General features: G+C 34.4%; 1 protein-coding gene across 1 annotated transcript in view; it reads left to right on the forward strand.

Annotated features, from left to right (window-relative positions):
* ATM (ataxia telangiectasia mutated) overlaps nt 1–18,185 on the forward strand; it is a 136,138-nt gene that overhangs the window by 38,973 nt on the left and 78,980 nt on the right. The window contains exons 18-28 of the mRNA XM_006833800.1: nt 2,489–2,571; nt 2,666–2,821; nt 4,550–4,625; nt 4,727–4,857; nt 7,327–7,447; nt 9,329–9,502; nt 10,897–11,066; nt 12,597–12,843; nt 15,045–15,160; nt 17,194–17,320; nt 17,764–17,963. Coding sequence (XP_006833863.1) covers nt 2,489–2,571; nt 2,666–2,821; nt 4,550–4,625; nt 4,727–4,857; nt 7,327–7,447; nt 9,329–9,502; nt 10,897–11,066; nt 12,597–12,843; nt 15,045–15,160; nt 17,194–17,320; nt 17,764–17,963 — 1,601 coding nt within the window. The remainder of the gene's footprint in view (nt 1–2,488; nt 2,572–2,665; nt 2,822–4,549; nt 4,626–4,726; nt 4,858–7,326; nt 7,448–9,328; nt 9,503–10,896; nt 11,067–12,596; nt 12,844–15,044; nt 15,161–17,193; nt 17,321–17,763; nt 17,964–18,185) is intronic.

Here is an 18,185-nt window from a genome sequence, read left to right on the forward strand (position 1 = left end):
AAAGAAGAAGAAACTGGGGAACAGGGTACCTCGTATGGGTTGGCACCCTCTGCCAGCCAAGGAGATCACAGGGTAGGGGAGAAGGGGTGGGAAACTCTGTATAGATGGAGTTCCTGCTGTGATAGATGTTGTCTGAGTTCAGGGCTCCTGACCTGGAAGTAGTTGGTTCCAGTTCAGAGGATATCAAAGCATTAAAATGAAAAGGAACCCATAAGACTGAAAATAGGGAATCAGCTGTCAATGTATAATAAAGTCAACACAAAGCAAAAAGATGAAATAGTATATATACAGAACTTACAAATGGCAAGGAAGTCAGATAGATGTCAAGATAAAATAGACTGCTTTAAGTAGAGAAAAAATAAATTACAGAATAACCGTAAAGAAAAACTATAACTGCACATTAAAAAAAAAGGAAATTAGAAAGATTTAGTAAACATGTGGTACTCTGGGTTAATTTGCGGGACTGCAGGGTCAGTTTGAACCACAAGATTAGCTGTTCAAGATCAACACCAGCTCCTTGGAAACCCTATATAGGGTTGCTGTGAATCAGAACTGACACTCGATGGCACTTAACAGCAACAACAACACAACAGAAATGAAAATGAAAATCCACAAACAGAATGAACTCAGCATAGAAAATGATATGAAACAAGGAGTCCAGCAGCACCACACACACACACACACACAAAAAAAAAAAATACAGAAAAATGACAATGATCAGTTAATGCCAGTTGATTACTCTGAATGTAATTGAATTAAACATACAGGTCAAGAGACGTAAGGAGCAGAATGGATAAGAAAATAGGATCCTTCAGATGGAGGCAGCCTAAATGCCCATCAGTCCTTCAAAGAATGGTAAAATAAACTTTAGTACATGCACATATTAGAATACTACAACATGTTGAAGAATAATGATGAGTCTGTGAAACATCTCACAGTATGGTTGAACCTGGAGGACATTATGCTGAGTAGAATTAGTCACAAAAGGACAAACACTGTATGAGACCAGAGTTTTAAAACCTTAAAGTTCTGTTGATAAAAGAAACAATCTGATGATTACAGGAGAAGGGAAGGAGATGAAAAATTATTCATGGCCTAGAGGGTAGGCACATGTTAACACGGGTGATAGGGCAGACAGTATACAAGTGTTTAGCAGAGGAAAGATGAATGTAAGGGAAGAAACAAGGAGGAATGCACTAGTTACAGTAAATAGAGGTAAATGCTGGTAACTGTTGCTACATGGAGGGGTGGGTATTGCAACCATGTAATGAAGCAAAGTAGGTGATTTGTTGAATGTAAAGCTGATGATCTGTACTGTAAACAGTACAGATTATAGTCAATTCACAATAAAGTTGTTTTTTTTAAAAAGAATGATACTGAAGGAATAAGTCCAAAGTGCACTGAAGGCATTGCAAAAAAAAAAAAACCTACAAAAACGGATGGAATACAAATTGAAATCTTTAAACAAACTGATGCAGCCCTGATGGCATTTAACTCATCTATGCCAAGAAATGTAGAAGACAGCTATCTGCACAACTGATTGGAAGAGATCCATGTTGTTCCCATTCCAAAGGAGGTCACTCAAAGAATAAATCATCGAGCAATATTGATATCATAAGAAAGTAAAATTTTGTTAAAGACGATTCAAAAACGACTGCAACAGTACATCAGCAGGGAACTGCCAGAGATTCAAACAGGATTTGGACGAAGATAAGGAATGAAGGATATCACTGATGCTATAAGATTGGATCTTGGCTGAAATCAGAATACCAGAAAGATATTTACCGGTGGTTTATAGTCTGTGCAAAGGATTTAGACTGTGTGGCTCATGACAAACTATGAAAAACATTGCAAACAAGGGTATTCTAGCATCATGATGCTGCTTCTCTGGATAGGGTACCATATTCTGCTCATGCTCTTCTCCTTTTATGGTCCTAGAGTCCTCTGTTCCTGGAAAACACCGTATACTCTCTAATTTTCTGCCATTAACTCGTTGGCTATTTCATTTCTTTTCTCTGTATATTTATATATATACACACAAATTAACATTTTTTGGAACCGTTTTAAAATTAAGTTGCATATTCTACCCTTATACTTCAAGCATCTATTTTCTAAAAGCAAGAATATTCTTAAATGAACAAAAATAAAATATCAAAATTAGGTAATTAACATTACATCATTGCAAATTGTCATGTCTTCAGTCTTTAATTTGGATCAGTTCCTTCGTCTTTCCATACCTTTCAAGACTTTCATATTGTTGAATACTATAGGCCAGTTGCTTTGTAGAGTTTCTGTCTTTGGGTTTTCTTATGATTATATTTAGATTTTGTTCAGAATGTTACAAAAGTAAATCTTTTCCCCTTCTTAAAATTCATAGCTCTTTGTGTGAGAATGTGTTTGTATATGAATTTATGGTTACATATAAAATACTTATCTAAGTAAATGATCTATGAAGAAAAAATCTGTTTCTCCCCTTCTATCATCTTAGTATCTAGTGCTTTTAAAGGAGCTTCCAGGAGAAGACTGTCCCTTGCCAATCGAGGATGTTGTTGAGCTCCTGAAGCCTCTAGCGTAAGAAATTAAAAACATGTTATATTCACTCTAAATTTATAAAATAATTGATGTGTCAAGTTGTGCTTATAAGGTTAAACTTTTTCTACCACAGCAATATATGTTCTTTGTATCGCCGTGACCAAGATGTTTGTAAAGCAATTTTAAACCATGCCCTTCATGTAGTAACCAACCTAAGTCAAGGCAGTATGGACAATGAGAACACAAGAGATGCCCAAGGGCAGTTTCTAACAGTGATTGGAGCCTTTTGGTAGGTATAACCTACTTATGGAATTCTTACTTTTCGTTTGCTACCTGTTGATACAAATACAAACTTTTCATTTCTATTCTATTAATTTTTTTGAATTCTCCAATGTAATTATATACTTATTTTAACAATAGAAAGGAGTCCTGGTGGTGCTGTTGAATAAGCACTGGACTGCTAAACCCAAGGTCAGCAGTTCAAACCCATTAGTCACTATGCGGGAGAAAAATAAGGTTTTCTCTTCATAAAGATTTTCAGCCTTCTAGTGGAGTCCTAAGGAGCTCTGGTAGCATAGTGGTTACAAATCAGGCTGCGAACCTCAAGGTCAGCAGTTCGAAACTACCAGCTGTTCCTCAGGATAAAGATGAGACTTTCTGCTCCCGTAAAGATTTACAGCCTCAGAAACCCTGTACAGGATCACTATGAGTCAGAACTGACTCCATGGCACATAACCACCAATCACCAGTGGAGTCCTGGTGTGGCAGTGTGGGATAATGCACTGGACTACAAGGTCAGAGGTTCAGGTTCACCAGCCACTCCTCAAAAACCCCTTAGAGGGTTGCTATGAGTCAGAACCAACTTGATGGCACTTAACAACAACAAAGTGATGCTGTAGATTAAACACTCCACTTCATGGTTGGTTTGAACCATAAGGTTGGCGGTTCCAACTCACCAGCCACTCCTTGGAAACCTTATGCAGGGTCACTTATCAGTTAGAACCGACTCACTAGTACTAAAAAAAACCCTGTAAAGGATAGCTATAAGTCAGAATCTACTCAATGACAATATGTTTGATTTGGGTTTGGTTAAGAATTGGTGTTAAAGTGTAATTGAGCCAGTTCCAACTCAGCGACCTGGTACAGGGTTTCCAAGGAGTGGCTGGTGAGTTTGAACTGCTGACTTTGTGATTCACACCAATCTTGTGGTACAGAGCTTTATCTCGTAGCACCACACCAGGACTCCTGGTTAAGAATAGTAAGAATATAATGTGTATTGTTAATTTCTTAAATAACTAATTTATTATTCAAACAATTTAAAGTTTGACTTTCTAAAATATATTTAGTATATTTTCCTACAGATTTTTATCAGTTAATAGTTTGACATGTCTGGTGAATAAAGCAAAGTGCAGTAATCCTAAATCAATTAAGTGGTTCATATTCCCAAAGTGACCAAATGGTCCTTGTCATTATATGCTTTTTACATACCAAACTATCAGCATTTACCATGGGAGAGAGATGAGGCTTTCTGCTTCCGTAAAGATTTACAGCCTTGGAATCCTTGTGCAGGGTCGCTATGGGTCAGAACCGACTCGACAGCATTTAACGACAACAACCCTTAGAGGAGCATAGCTATGTAATTTAAAGCCTTTATACCATTTGACTGATGAGAAAGTAAAATCAGCGTAGAGTGTAGTTTTGAATTGTTTGATATAAAAACGAATACCTGATAGTTTTCAGTTTTAAAGCAAATTCACTATAACATGGTTTGCTAAAGTCTGATAGTCCCCAAAACAAGGCATCATTATACAAAATAAATAATATACATTAAAATGAACTCTTTTTCACACTAATTTACCTGGAATTTTTTGAAAAGGTGGGTAGTATACTACTATGTACATTTGATATGCGTAGAAATTCTGGAAGCAACTTAGAATCATTGTAATATTCATTGATTTTCCTGGCTATACTTCTAGATGAATAATTGTTTGACATTGAAACAATGACTTTATTTTAGGCACTTAACAAAGGAGGGGAAATGCACATTTTCTGTAAGAATGGCACTAGTAAAATGCCTTAAGACTCTGCTGGAGGTGAGTTATTCCACTTTAAGTTTTCATAAAACTTGATGAAATAAATCACACCTTTCTGTTTATTAATGGATATTTCTTTTGATGTTGCTCTTTTCCAATAGGCTGATCCTTATTCAAAATGGGCTATTCTCAATGTAATGGGAAAAGACTTTCCTGTAAATGAAGTATTTTCACAATTTCTTGCTGATAGTCATCATCAAGTCCGAATGCTGGCTGCAGAGTCAATCAATAGGTAATGGTCAAATATTCATGAAGTGTTTGAAACGCTACAGATACCAATGTAGTGTACAATGCTGTGTCTAGTACAGTCAAAGCTCACTAGTTATAATACTAAAACTAGCTAACACTTAACTGAGCATATACTGTTTGCCTAGTATTTATGGTTTCTCTCTAACTAATAACCAAGATAAACCCTGGTGTGGCACTGTAGGATAAGCTCTGAGCTGCTAACTATAGGACCGACAGTTCAGACTCATCAGATTCTCTTGCAAACCCTGTATGGAGTCACTATGAGTTGGAACCGACTTGACAGCACACAGCAACAACTTAGACGGCACGCAGCAACACTTAGATACTATTTTGTGGAAAAATTGAATTGACAGCTAATGTAATTTTTCCATGAATTTTTTTTAAGCCCCCTTGTGTCTTCTCTAATTTATGAATGAAAACTTTGTGCCTTAGCTAAAGTAACTTGCTTGGTGCCACACAGCTAGTAAATGATGAACTTGAATGAGCTGTGTTTACTACCATTTATGGGAAATAGAGTGGAAGGGTATGTTTGGATATTACCATGATTTTTATATGATTTTATATAGTGGCTGTGTAAAATGATAAGTAGTAATGACTTTATATTAATTATTCTATGACTTTTGTGGACATACAGCTAAGCACTGGAATTATTCTGTTACGGAGATCTGTTTTATACTTGACTTATTGAAAAAGCAAACCTTCTCATAGACTGCTTGTATATTAAGTGATCAAATTGATTTAAAGCTAAATTGCAAAGTATGTTCATTTTCACTTCCCTATTCTTATAAATAAAACACCTCCCTGCTTAATTTTTCCGTAGAACATCTATCACTGCTTGAAATATTAAATTATTTAAAACATTTACCATTTGTACCTTGCTAGATCATAAGTTTTTAGAAAACATTGATTTTTTTTTTACTATTACTAAATGCATCGCTTTTATATTATCAAAAAGAACAAATGAACTGTGAGACTAAAAGGGTGCTTTTCAGGACACCATATTTCACAGTTTCTTATGAGAACCAGCAGGGAATTTTTTTAAATCTGCTAATTGTGGTTTAAAGTACATTGTAAGAGTAGTAGACATTTCCAAAGTAATGAGATACACCATCACTTCATTTAAAAGAAAAAAAAAATTAAAACTTGGAATTCCCAAAATTAATCCCTTTAAAACTTCTTATTTCCTTTAGGATTAGTTTTATGTAGTTGTGTGTTTGCAAGACGAGAGTGACAATGAATTGCTGCTGTAATATTCGGGTTTCCATGTTCCTGGGATTCCAGTCTCTCTCCACATCTTCTTAGATTTTGAAGTCTTTGGTATAACTAGACTGGGATGAGGCTGACTTGTCTCAGAGCTGGCCTTCTTTTTGGCAATGGGGTACCAGCAGCTGCAGCAGCCACAGTAGTGGCTGGCTGAAAGCATTGATATTTTGTGTGTGTGTGTCTGTTCTGTTCAGTCCTGTATATCTTGCTTCCAAAACATTATCTGCCATGGTGTAGATGTTTAATAACTATTAGTCGTAAAGATGAATGTAATTGAAACAAGAAATTGCAAGATGCTTTACAAACACCAAAGCTTAAAATCATTTATGTACTTTTACTGTTCAAACATAAGTGACTGATAATAGAAGATCTTTATAAATAAATTATCCCAGCAGTCACATCGTTATAGTATTAGAACTAATGTGTCCAAAGTTCAAATAGACTGATAGTAATGTTTTCATCAGTCAGAATTTGTATTTAGCTCTTCAGGTTTGGAACTCTTTTAAGTAAGAAAATGGTGTATTATGAGAATAACTAATGGATTTTTGCAGTAGTTCAAGTCCCTATTAAATTTCATAATAGATGATGGAAAGCATATCCTGAAGACACTGGGGGGAAAAAAATCACTTCAGGTTCAAAAATGCATAGATTTAATAATGTCATAAAAGTAGTATTTGTTGAGTATTTATTCACCTGTGTGGTGCTGTGGGTTAATGCGCTGGATAGCAAGGTTGGTTTGAATCAAAAGATCGACAGTTCAAGCTCACCAGCAGCTCGTTAGAAACCCTATACAGGGTTGCTATGAATCAGAACCAACTCAACAGCACTTAACAACAACAACAAATTAGATATATAATGTTGGCCTATTTTAAGAAAGATCAGGGAAATTAGAAGAATTGAGGAACACCAAAAATTATATTTTTACTACTAAAAAAGCATAAAGGACAAAATTAATTAAAGAGTTGTTCTTGAGGATGATGTGATGTATGCCAAAGCCATTGTTCCACCCATTACATTAAAAAATGTAAATGGAACATCAAGACATCCATTTATATTGTCCACTTCCTTGGTAATTAAATGTTAGAGCAGGTTGATGGAGGAGTTCATGGACTCTCTCTAATTGGTGTTTGACAAGCAGAAAATGTGTCTTTTTTGGCGAGTTTATGTTTTTCTTTATTATTTTTTTAAGATTATTCCAGGATATGAAGCAAGGAGATTCTTCCAGGTTAATGAAAGCACTTCCTTTGAAGATGCAGCAGACAGCTTTTGAAAATGCATACTTGAAAACTCAGGAAGGAATGAAAGAAGTGGTAATTTTAGTAACATTATTTGCTACTATCATATGCTTTCTATAAATACACGATAGAGTATACTCTACGAAGTTTGTCTTAAGGCAGTTTGTATCCAATAGTTTACATTATAAAGCTACACTAAAAAAACTATGAATTAAATGAAATTGCATTCTTTATAGGTGAGAATTGATCAAATGTTAGCATGTTTTAATTAATTTTATCCATATAATATTTTATGGGGAAAAACAGAATTTCACAGTTATTATGGAAATATATGAGGGAGTGTCAAAAATTTCATGAGAATAATACATTTTATTTTAATTACATTTCCCAACTTTTTGAAGTTCCCTTGTAAATGACTTCTTTTTTATTAAAATTTTATTTTTTAAGATTTAATTAAAAGCTAATTCAAAGAACAAGTAACAGTAGGTAAATATAGAGTATGGGAAAGGTTCTAACAGGAAATACTGTATTATCTTGCTTTTTATTGAACCCTGCACTTTTGATGTTTTTCTGTAGAGTATCTTTTTTGTTAAACTGATAGATTCATTCATTTATTTATTCACTGATTTGTTTCTAAAAAGTATTCAAAGCCGTTGATCAAATGATTTAACAAACCTCTGATAGCTTAAAATGGAAAAAGATGGATGTTGGGTATGGATGAAATCCTTTTTACAAAAGCTTTTCAGTATCGTGAGTGTAAAATAATAAAAATTTAAAGAGTAGGTGAGATATGTATTTGAAATCATAAAAAGAAAAATAATGACCTGATAGTAATTCATTTGTAAAACAGATCTTGAAAGCACAGTATGAATCTTCATTGTTTTATAGTTACCAAAAATTGAAAAATCTTTTAGTACATTAATGGAAACAAACGTGTGGTTGGTATGATGGTGTGCTGGTGAGTTGGTTCTGACTCAGAGTGACCCTGTGTAGGGTTTTTGAGTTTGTGTTTATGGGAGTAGCAGAAAGCCTCATCTTTCTCCAGCAGAGCCGCTGGTGCATTCGAACTGCTGACCCTGTGGTTAGTAACTAAGCCCAACATGTAACTCACTATGCCTCCAGGGTTCTTAATAAAAGCATTGTGTCATGAAAAGAAGGAGATAAAAGAATTTGAATCTTGTATTCATTTTAGAGGACAGGTAATATGTTGTGTTTGGGCTTCGTTGTGATTTAAAGTAGATTTTTAACCAGATGTTAAAGAATCTAGAGATTTGTTTCTTGTAAGGAATAGTTGAGTCATTGGCAATTTTCAAACATGTTAATGATTGCCCTTAGTAAAGGAGTTAGGTTCTTTCTTTTTCTTGTATCAAAATGCAAAATTATAATTGATATGTACCAAATTTTTCTAAATGTAAAGAGAAATTTTTAACATAAATAACCCCAAAAAATATAGATTACCTACTGGGTATTATAATATTTCTTCATTAAACTAAACAGTGTATATCATTCTATCTAGTTCCATGACCTTAGTGTTCCTTTTGATAATATGTATGATATTTTTTAAGTATAAAAGATTATTAGATATAATAATAATATGCATGTTAGGAGTTATACTTTTGCTAGTTGAAAAGAGGATTTCCGTATCTCGTTTTTTCAGTGTCTCTCTTTTTTTTAAAATATCTTTTAACTACTTTTGGTGTCTTTCACTGGGATGTTTTTCTTTTAGAAGTTCTTTCCAATAGATAGTATTAAGAGCAGATAATACGCTAGAGAACTATTTTTTAAAAAATTCTCTACCCATAGCTCCGTTGCTGTAGAACTCAAAACTTCACTGACTGCTTCGATGTCATAGGGTGTTTTGGTTTTAGCCTCAGTTTATTTATAGCATTTAATTATTTATATTGCATTATTGTAATGCATGTTTACATTGCTATGTTTTTTAAAATTCTTTTGAAGTCCCACAGTATTGAGAACCTGGAATTTTCAGATGAGCTTTATAATAGAAAAGCTGTTTTACTGATGATGATAGCTGTGGTTTTGCAATGTAGCCCTGTCTGTGAAAAACAGGCTTTGTTTGCCCTGTGCAAATCTGTGAAAGAGAATGGATTAGAACCTCATCTCATTAAAAAGGTATATGTGGATGAATTTTTTGTTGTTATAATCTTCCTTAAGTTATATATACAATTTTTTAAAATATAAAGCTAGATCATTAGTTTCAGACTTATAGATAATTGTGTATTTTAGATAAGGAATACTGAAGAATAGTTATAGTAACTCTTTTAGTGGCATATTTGTTATGTTCAGTGTAGTGTCATATATTCAGTTGAAGAGCATTTCACCATATCCATTGAGCTAACAAATAACAAAGGTGGATGACTTGTAACCACACAGATCATACAATGTAGAATAGCATTTATTGAAGAAAACTCATAGAGACAAGAGCAGTGGCAGGTATGTTACCAAATGGATTCTGGTAAAACACACTGGGATCTAGCAGGGCCAGAAGTCAAAGCTTAAGACTGTGAAACTTGTAGTTGCATGAGTAAGGAAAGAGGACTGAGGCCCATGCCTCACAATGATATCAGTATGGTGTTGTAGGATGTTGGCCTTGGCCCTCTTCAGCCACCTGAGCATTCATGGTTTGGGAAGTTGCAAGCCTTTCACTTACATATTTTTATGTGGTGGAAACCGTGGTGAACCAGTTACCTTATCTGCCGTTTAATGGCCCAGCGTGTTTTTTTTATTAGTAGGCCAACCTATATGGTCTCTATCTCCCGGAACTGACTGGACATCATTTAACAGCAACAACAACCTATAGGGAATCAGTCTTAGACAAGTTAGTCTTTACCTCTTAGTATTAAAATTAGAAGTTGCTTTGTTTTTAAAGTATGAGGAGGGCTTCGAAAAGTTTGTGGAAAAATTCAACTATCATTAATTCCATTTTTTGTAAACTTTTTTAAAGCCCCCTTATATATCATTATGCTGCCTAATTACTATATTTACGTTTGATTTTTCTTATTTTGAGCGGAAGAATTTTCCTTTAAATCTTATTGTGAGATGTAATCAAAATGAAAATTTTCAATATGTTTTTATTTATGTGACATTTATTAAGTGTTTGCTGCATACTGGGGACAGTGTTATTATGTGCTGTCATTCTGTCTCATAGTGACCTAATGTGACAGAGTAGAAAACTCTTAAGGTTTTCTTGATTGTAATCCTTACACGATCAGGTGGCCACATCTTTTCTCCCACGGAGCGGCAGCTGGTGGGGAAGAACCACTGACCTTTTAGTTATTTAGCATCTGAGCACTTGAGCATTGCACCACCAGGGCTCCTTGGGGACTATGCTAATCGTATTCACATTTTTATTATCAGAGATAAATATTTTATTATCCCCATTTCACAGATGAGGAAATTTATGTATGGAAAAGTTAAATGAGTGTATCAAGGTCATAGTGTAAATAGTATTTATAGGAATTAAAATGATTTTTTTTAAAGCATTGACTTCTTTTTTATTTTTACAGGTTTTAGAAAAAATATCTGAAATTTTTGGATATAGACACCTGGAAGATTTCATGACTTCTCATTTAGATTATCTAGTTTTGGAGTGGCTAAACCATCAAGATACTGAATACAGCTTATCTTCTTTTCCTTTTATTTTATTAAACTACACAAGCGTTGAAGATTTCTATAGGTCAGTTTACATATGGCATATGTGAATTATGTTTAATTTAAAATTAGGTAATAGTGTTTGGCAATACTCTCCTTTTTATACCTCCACCCTCCTCCACACGTACACATGTGGAAGGCTGCATAGTATAAGAGACGAACTGGGAGTCATTGAACTTACAAAGGTCAGGTCTTAACTAGGTCAATAATTAGCCATGTGACTTTTGGTAAACTATATAAAAACTTTCTTGGCTTTGTGTTGTTGTTTTTTCATTTGCAAAGTAAAGGAATTGTATATGGTTATCTTTAAGGTCCCTTTCAGCTAGTCTATAGATAACTTGACCCCTGGTGTGACACTATAAGATCAGCACTGGACTGCAAACCATAAAGTCAACAGTTTAAACCCACCAGCCACTCCTCTTAGCTTTAGCTGAACCACTGTCTTGACCCTTCTGTAGCAGTAGCCTACACTGCAAGTAGCTACTCTGTAACAAGCAGAAAATGCACACTCGCCTAATGAAACAGTATTTCAGGAGGTAGTCTTGGTCCTCTTTGAATTGGCCCAAGCATCGGTCTCATTGTCCATCTCTCCCTCAGCTAAAATTACTTGATTTATTAAAATAGAAAAGTAACTCTGCATTATGACTTCAAAATCTCGGAAGCTGAAATTGCATAGATATGTGGAAAATGTTATCTTTGTTATTTGGCCATACACTTTGAAATTTGTTGTAGTTCAGTGCCATCAAGTCAGTTCCCACTCATAGCGACCCTGTTTTCTAATGTGCTGTATTTTACATTGCAAGATGTTCAGATTATATAGAAACCCAACCCTGATTTTAAAATAAAAACAGGGAAATGATTTAACAGACTATGGTTGGTTTGCCTAAGTCATTGCTTTTTAAAAAACATGGTTGTACTGTACATCATATGGAGTCCTGGTGTGGAGCTGTTGATTACTGCGCTGGACTGCAAAGTCGTTTGAACAGTTAAGCTCACCAGTTGCTCCTCAGAAACCCTAAACAGGGTTGCCATGTGTCAGAACCGACTTGACAGCACTTAACAACAACAACAATAATATAAACCATATATTGAAGTGACCTAAAATATACTAGAAACATCTTTCAGAAGAATATAGTTTTATATTTTTTAGTATAAATGGTTTGTGTACAGTGCTAATGCCGTTTTCACAAATCTCTTGAAAAACAAAATCCTATTACAAATTTATGTAACATCTTTTCTCCATTTGTAAAATTGCTGTGGATAAGTGCCTTTAAGTTGGTTCCGACTTGTTGCAACCCTATATAAGGTTTCTTAGGAGCAGCTGGTGGGTTTGAACTGCCAACCTTGTGGTTAGCAGTCAAGTGCTTATCCTACAGTGCCATACCAAGACTCCATTTATAAAATTAGAGTTAAGAATAAAAATGATTAATGGTCTAGATAAACTGATGTAATGTTGACTGTTTTAAATCATTTTATTATTTAAGAACTATAATAATATAAAATGTTACCTTGAAAAGTTATATAAAACCAATATTTTAAATATTTGTGTTTTTAGATCTTGTTATAAGGTTTTAATCCCACATCTGGTGATTAGAAGTCATTTTGATGAGGTGAAATCCATTGCTAATCAGATTCAAGAAGATTGGAAAAGTCTTCTAACAGACTGCTTTCCAAAGATTCTTGTCAATATTCTTCCTTATTTTGCCTATGAGAGTACAGAGGACAGTGGGATGTCACAGCAAAGAGAGACTGCTGCCAAAGTCTATGATCTGCTCAAAGATGAAAGCTTGTTAGGAAAACAGGTATGGCTATAACTCTTAGCTGCTTTTTATCCCTCTTTTGTTCTAAAATATAAGTTTATAGTTTTAAAGCTATTTATTCACCATTGTACAATTAATATGAACATATGGTAATCACTCTGTAGCATGATGAACTGTTTTCATCCTGCAGTGTTTTGTCTTTTCGGTTGTCATTTGAGAAAATGCTAATGTTCTTATCAGAAAACAAAAAATACTTCTGAATAGTTTTGTTATTTTAAAAGTTTATTTTAATTGCCAGCAATACATGAATATAAATTGAACATTAAACAATCGCATTCTGCCTTTCACTTTTCAAGGAAAAGTACCAGCCCATCCCTAGAACTTCCAGTCCTGTACCCTGTTCTTTTCCATGTCAATAAATTGTATCCTATCTTACTACTTTCTAGCATGTGATATAATTTATCCATGAATTTTGTTAACTATTTCTTAGCAGTCTTCCCCACTATAGGATAAGCACTGTGAAGATAAAGTCTTTTTTTTTTTCTTTCAATGATTTATTCTAACCACCTAGTATATATTAACTCCTTGTTAAATATTTGTTAAAAGGAATCAGTGAAAAAAAATATTTGATAGGCTTGGTTTTGCAGTAATTTATGTTGTTGTTGTTAAATGCTGTTGAGTCTATTCCGACTCATACCGACCCTGTACTGGGTTTCTGAGGAGACACTGGTGAGTTTGAACCATTGACCTTGCAGTTCAAACTGACCTTGTAGTCCAGTGCTTATCCTACAAGACATTAAAAATTATTTGCTGCAACTTGTATTATGAAAATATAAGTTTTGCGTTTTCTAAATGTTAAGTAGGGGCTGACTAGCTCAGCTTGGTTAGCATAATAATTACTTCAAGAGACACTTTTTGGTTGCTTAGTCATCTGTATCAAACTTTGAAGAGAACAGCAAAATTCCTGTAGTTTAGGTAGACCACTATCAGTGAGAGCTGGTTGTAAGTATATAGTCTTAATGGCAGTTGGTGAGTAGAGGAGTCCCTCTCACAAAAGACAGTTAAAAACATTCTTGGCTCTCCAGAGTGTATTGAATTAGACAGAGACACTCTTCCCCTCCCACCCAGTTTCCCCAGTTTAGGATTTTAAGCACTCCTAACTTTATCCTTCTTTCTTATGTTTTCATACCAAAAGATAGCTATAAGTCTGCAAGGGAAAAGTGATGACATTTAACCCAGTCTCAGTGATGGAAAGAGACAAAAAATAAGAAATGAACTCTTTAGTTCTTGGTTAAAGACATAAGGGAAATTCTTGCTAGACTAAATTTCATTTAGCATTAAGTTGTGGTTATGTTATTTTTCCCCCCTTTGATTTAGAGGAAGCGCATTATTAGGGCAATAATCTTCTAGCTTTTATCTGTGAATTAAATGCCAGTACAACCTGTTGACAGTCTTTGTTTGAAGCTTTCACACTTCTCAAGATTGTTTGGCTATACCTAGCGATCTAAACAATTTATGTGTGTGTTAGCTAGACATTATAGATCTGGCATAACAGAAAATCATATAAAAATGAATGAATGTAAGGATCTGTTCTTTATATTTAGAGAATGGGCTTTTCATGAGTTGGAATCAGCTATCAAGAACAACATGTCCTTTGTGAGGTTACCTAAAATGAGGAGTAGATTGCCAGTACCTCCTGTGGGGAAGGATTTTCACCTTTTTTTGATGATGGGGATGTGGGTAGCAGCTAGCCTAAGTTTGGGATATCAGCCATGTAGTAATGTGGGGGGAAATCATGCAGAGAACAGTAGGGATCATTGCTAGTCACTGCAATTCTTACTGGTCCCGTTCTATGAATGAGAGAATCCCCAGATGTTTCAAGCCTGAAATCCAGGTTGAGGAGCGTTATGGATCATGGTGGATTTTGGTTAGTAGAAATATTATCGGGTTAAAGAATTTAATGCTAGGTCTAAAGTCCTAGTCAGTGAAAATGATTCTCTAAAGTTAGAGTCAGATTAAGGGAATTTCACTTGGTATAATTCCCCTACTTTACTCTCAGGCTAGCGTTTGAGCTTCATAGAAGAAAAAGGTAAGAACTATTATGCCTTACAGGTTTGGACTTTTAGTAATCTCTTTCCTACTATAGTTGCTGAATGATATTTGGAAATAAATCCTTAGAGCTATCTTAACAGTCACAGACTATTAAGACTGTTAATATGATATTTTAATGTCATATTTTACAGATTGATCATTTATTCATTAGTAATTTACCAGAGATTGTGGTGGAATTATTGATGACATTACATGAACCAGCAAATTCTGGTGCCAGCCAAAACACTGACCTCTGTGATTTTTCAGGGTATGAACATTTTAAAGTTAAGAGCACTAACTGCAACTTTATTTAATGTGTTTCAGACGCGTACTCTGCTTCTAAATAGGAACCTTTGAGTGAAAGTAATTACCTTTCTGCTTCTGTAGCCCCTCCACAGTAATTGCTCTTTCTAGTTGACAACCTTCATGACAAATACATAACCTTTTTCTTCTCAGTCTTTCTGTAATGTTTGACCATTGAGCCATATGTGGTCTCTGAAACTTATCTTTTTCATGATACATCATTTTCAGTTCTCTTCTACTTGTAAGTGCCTTGCCTTTCTAGGCCTTCTTTTCTTTTTCATGCACCTTAGCTATCAGAATCTTCTAAAACTTTATCTTTTGTGCTCTGATGTTCTTTTGAAAATGACTCCAAGATCTGGATCTCCAATCTTGATATTTCACTAGTGTTTATTTTTAATAACAGTATTTCTATTTGCCCTACCATAAATTTTGCATGTTCTAGACTGAACTCATAACCTTCCCTTTATTTCTTCCTAAAGCTAGTTTTCTTCTAATTTAACTATTTCGATCACTAGTCTACTAGTATTCTTTTCATTTCATAAGTTTAATGTTCTTTGAGTTTTGGTCTCTTTTATAAAAATTAACTCAAAATGGATCATAGACCTAAATGTAAGACATAAATTATACATAGAAGAAGCAATAAAAAAAAAATCTAAGCAATTTTGGGTTTGGTGATGACAGTTTAGAAACACCCAAAGCACAATTCATTAAAGAAAAAAATGAGTAAGATTTTATTAAAATAAAACTATCTGCTGTACTTAAGAACAGTTGAGATATGTATTGTTAAACAATTACCTGACAAGAGACATATCTCAAATATACAAAGAATTCTTAAAACTGAACAGTAAGAACACAAACATCCAGTTACAAAATGGGTAAAAGATCTGAACAGACACCTCACAAAAGAAGATATATAGATGAGTACTTGTTGTTAAGTGCTGTCAAGTTGGTTCTGACCCATAGCAACCCTGTATAGGGTTTCCAAGGAGCAGCTGGTGAGGTTGAACCACCGACCTTGCAGTTCAAATTGTTTTGCAGTCTGGTGCCACACCAGGACTCCAGATGAGTAATTAGCATATGAAAAAGTGCTCAGCATTTTGTCATTCCCCAAAATGGAACTCACTGAGATCACAAATCAAACTGACAATAAGATACTGCTATACTGCCATTGCTGTTGGCTCCTTTGTGCCATCAAGTTGGTTCCACAGAAAGGCTAAAATACAAAACACTGGCAACATCAAATGCTCATCAAGATGTGGACCAGCAGAAACTCACTCTTTCTTGGAAGGTAGTCTGGCAGTTTCTTACAAAGCTAAACATAGAGTTAGCAGTTGATTAAGTAATCCTGTTCCTAGGTATTCATCCAAGTGTGATGAATAAAAATCTGCACACCAGTGTTTATAGCAGCTTTATTCATAATTTGACAAAAAATAGAAGTGACTAAGATATTCTTTATATAGAAACTAATTCATCCATACCGTGCATAATAAATGATCTATAAAGCCACAAATGATATGGAGGACTCTTAAATGCATGCTGTTAAGTGAAGGAAACCCATCTGTAAAAGCTGGATGCTATGTAATTCCAAATAAATGACTTTCTGGAAATGGTTAAACTATAGAGACAATGAAAATATCAGTGATTAGCAAGGCATAGGAGTAGAGGGATCAGTAGACAGAACTTAGGACCTTTTTAGAGTATTGAGCAATTCTGTTTGGTATTGTAATGGTAGACATGTGATATTAAGCATTTGTCAAAACACATAAGGCTATATCACCCTAATGTGAACTGTGGACTAATACTGTAGCAGTATGGGCTTATCATTTATATTGATTGCACCACAGGGGGGTGTAAGATAATAGGCAAAACAGTGTTCATAGAGTGCAAGTAAATGGGAACTACTTTCTGCACAGTTTTTCTGTATACCTAAAACCCTCAAAAAATAAAGTATTTAAAAAATAAAAGTGAAATGTTGATTATATTTTACAACTCTTTTAGGGATTTGGATCCTGCTCCTAATCCACCTTATTTTCCATCGCATGTGATTAAAGCAACATTTGCTTATATCAGCAACTGCCATAAAACCAAGTTTAAAAACATTTTAGAAATCCTTTCTAAAAGTCCCGTAAGTATGAATTACTCGTGTAATTGAAGAGATCATTCTTTTCCACCATAAAATGTTTGTAACTGCATCTTTGAGGAAGATAAATAAATAGAACAATTTTAAATGACACTCGTTTACAGGTTTATATCTTGATAATTCACTTGTCAAGATTAATTTGAAATATGTTATATATGAGACCTGAATTTCGTAACACTTTAGTTATATAAACTTACTGAATATATTTGAATTTTTAAAAAACATGCTATTTAATTATAGTTCACTATCTTAAGGCAATAGTTATTTTTAAGTTTAAGATAGCAATTCTAATAATGTAATGTTTTACATTTGATATCAAACTCAAATCTAAATTTTGCAGTTTATCTACTTTGAGTATAAAATATATTTATTATTGTTGAGTGTATGTGATTATATAAATTTTTATTAAGTGCTTATTTATTTCCTAGGATTCCTATCAGAAGATTCTTCTAGCCATATGTGAACAAGCAGCTGAGACAAATAATGTATATAAAAAGAATAGAATTCTTAAAATATATCACCTGTTTGTCAGTTTATTACTGAAGGATATAAAAAGTGGCTTAGGAGGTGCTTGGGCCTTTGTTCTTCGAGATGTTATTTATACCTTGATTCACTATATCAACAAAAGGTAATAATATATTTTCTGCTCTAGTCTCTTAATTACAAATTTATATACATCTAAATATTTGTTAAGGAGCTCTGGTAGCGTAGTGGTTACGAACTGGGCTGCGAGCCGCAGGGTCAGCAGTTCGAAACTACCAGCTGTTCCGTGGGAGAAAGATGAGGCTTTCTGCTCCAGTAAAGATTTACAGCCTCGGAAACCCTGTACAGGGTGGCTATGAGTCGGAAC

The sequence above is a fragment of the Chrysochloris asiatica genome, unplaced genomic scaffold, assembly GCF_000296735.1.
Source record: "Chrysochloris asiatica unplaced genomic scaffold, ChrAsi1.0 scaffold00008, whole genome shotgun sequence".
NCBI classification, from domain to species: Eukaryota; Metazoa; Chordata; class Mammalia; order Afrosoricida; family Chrysochloridae; genus Chrysochloris; species Chrysochloris asiatica.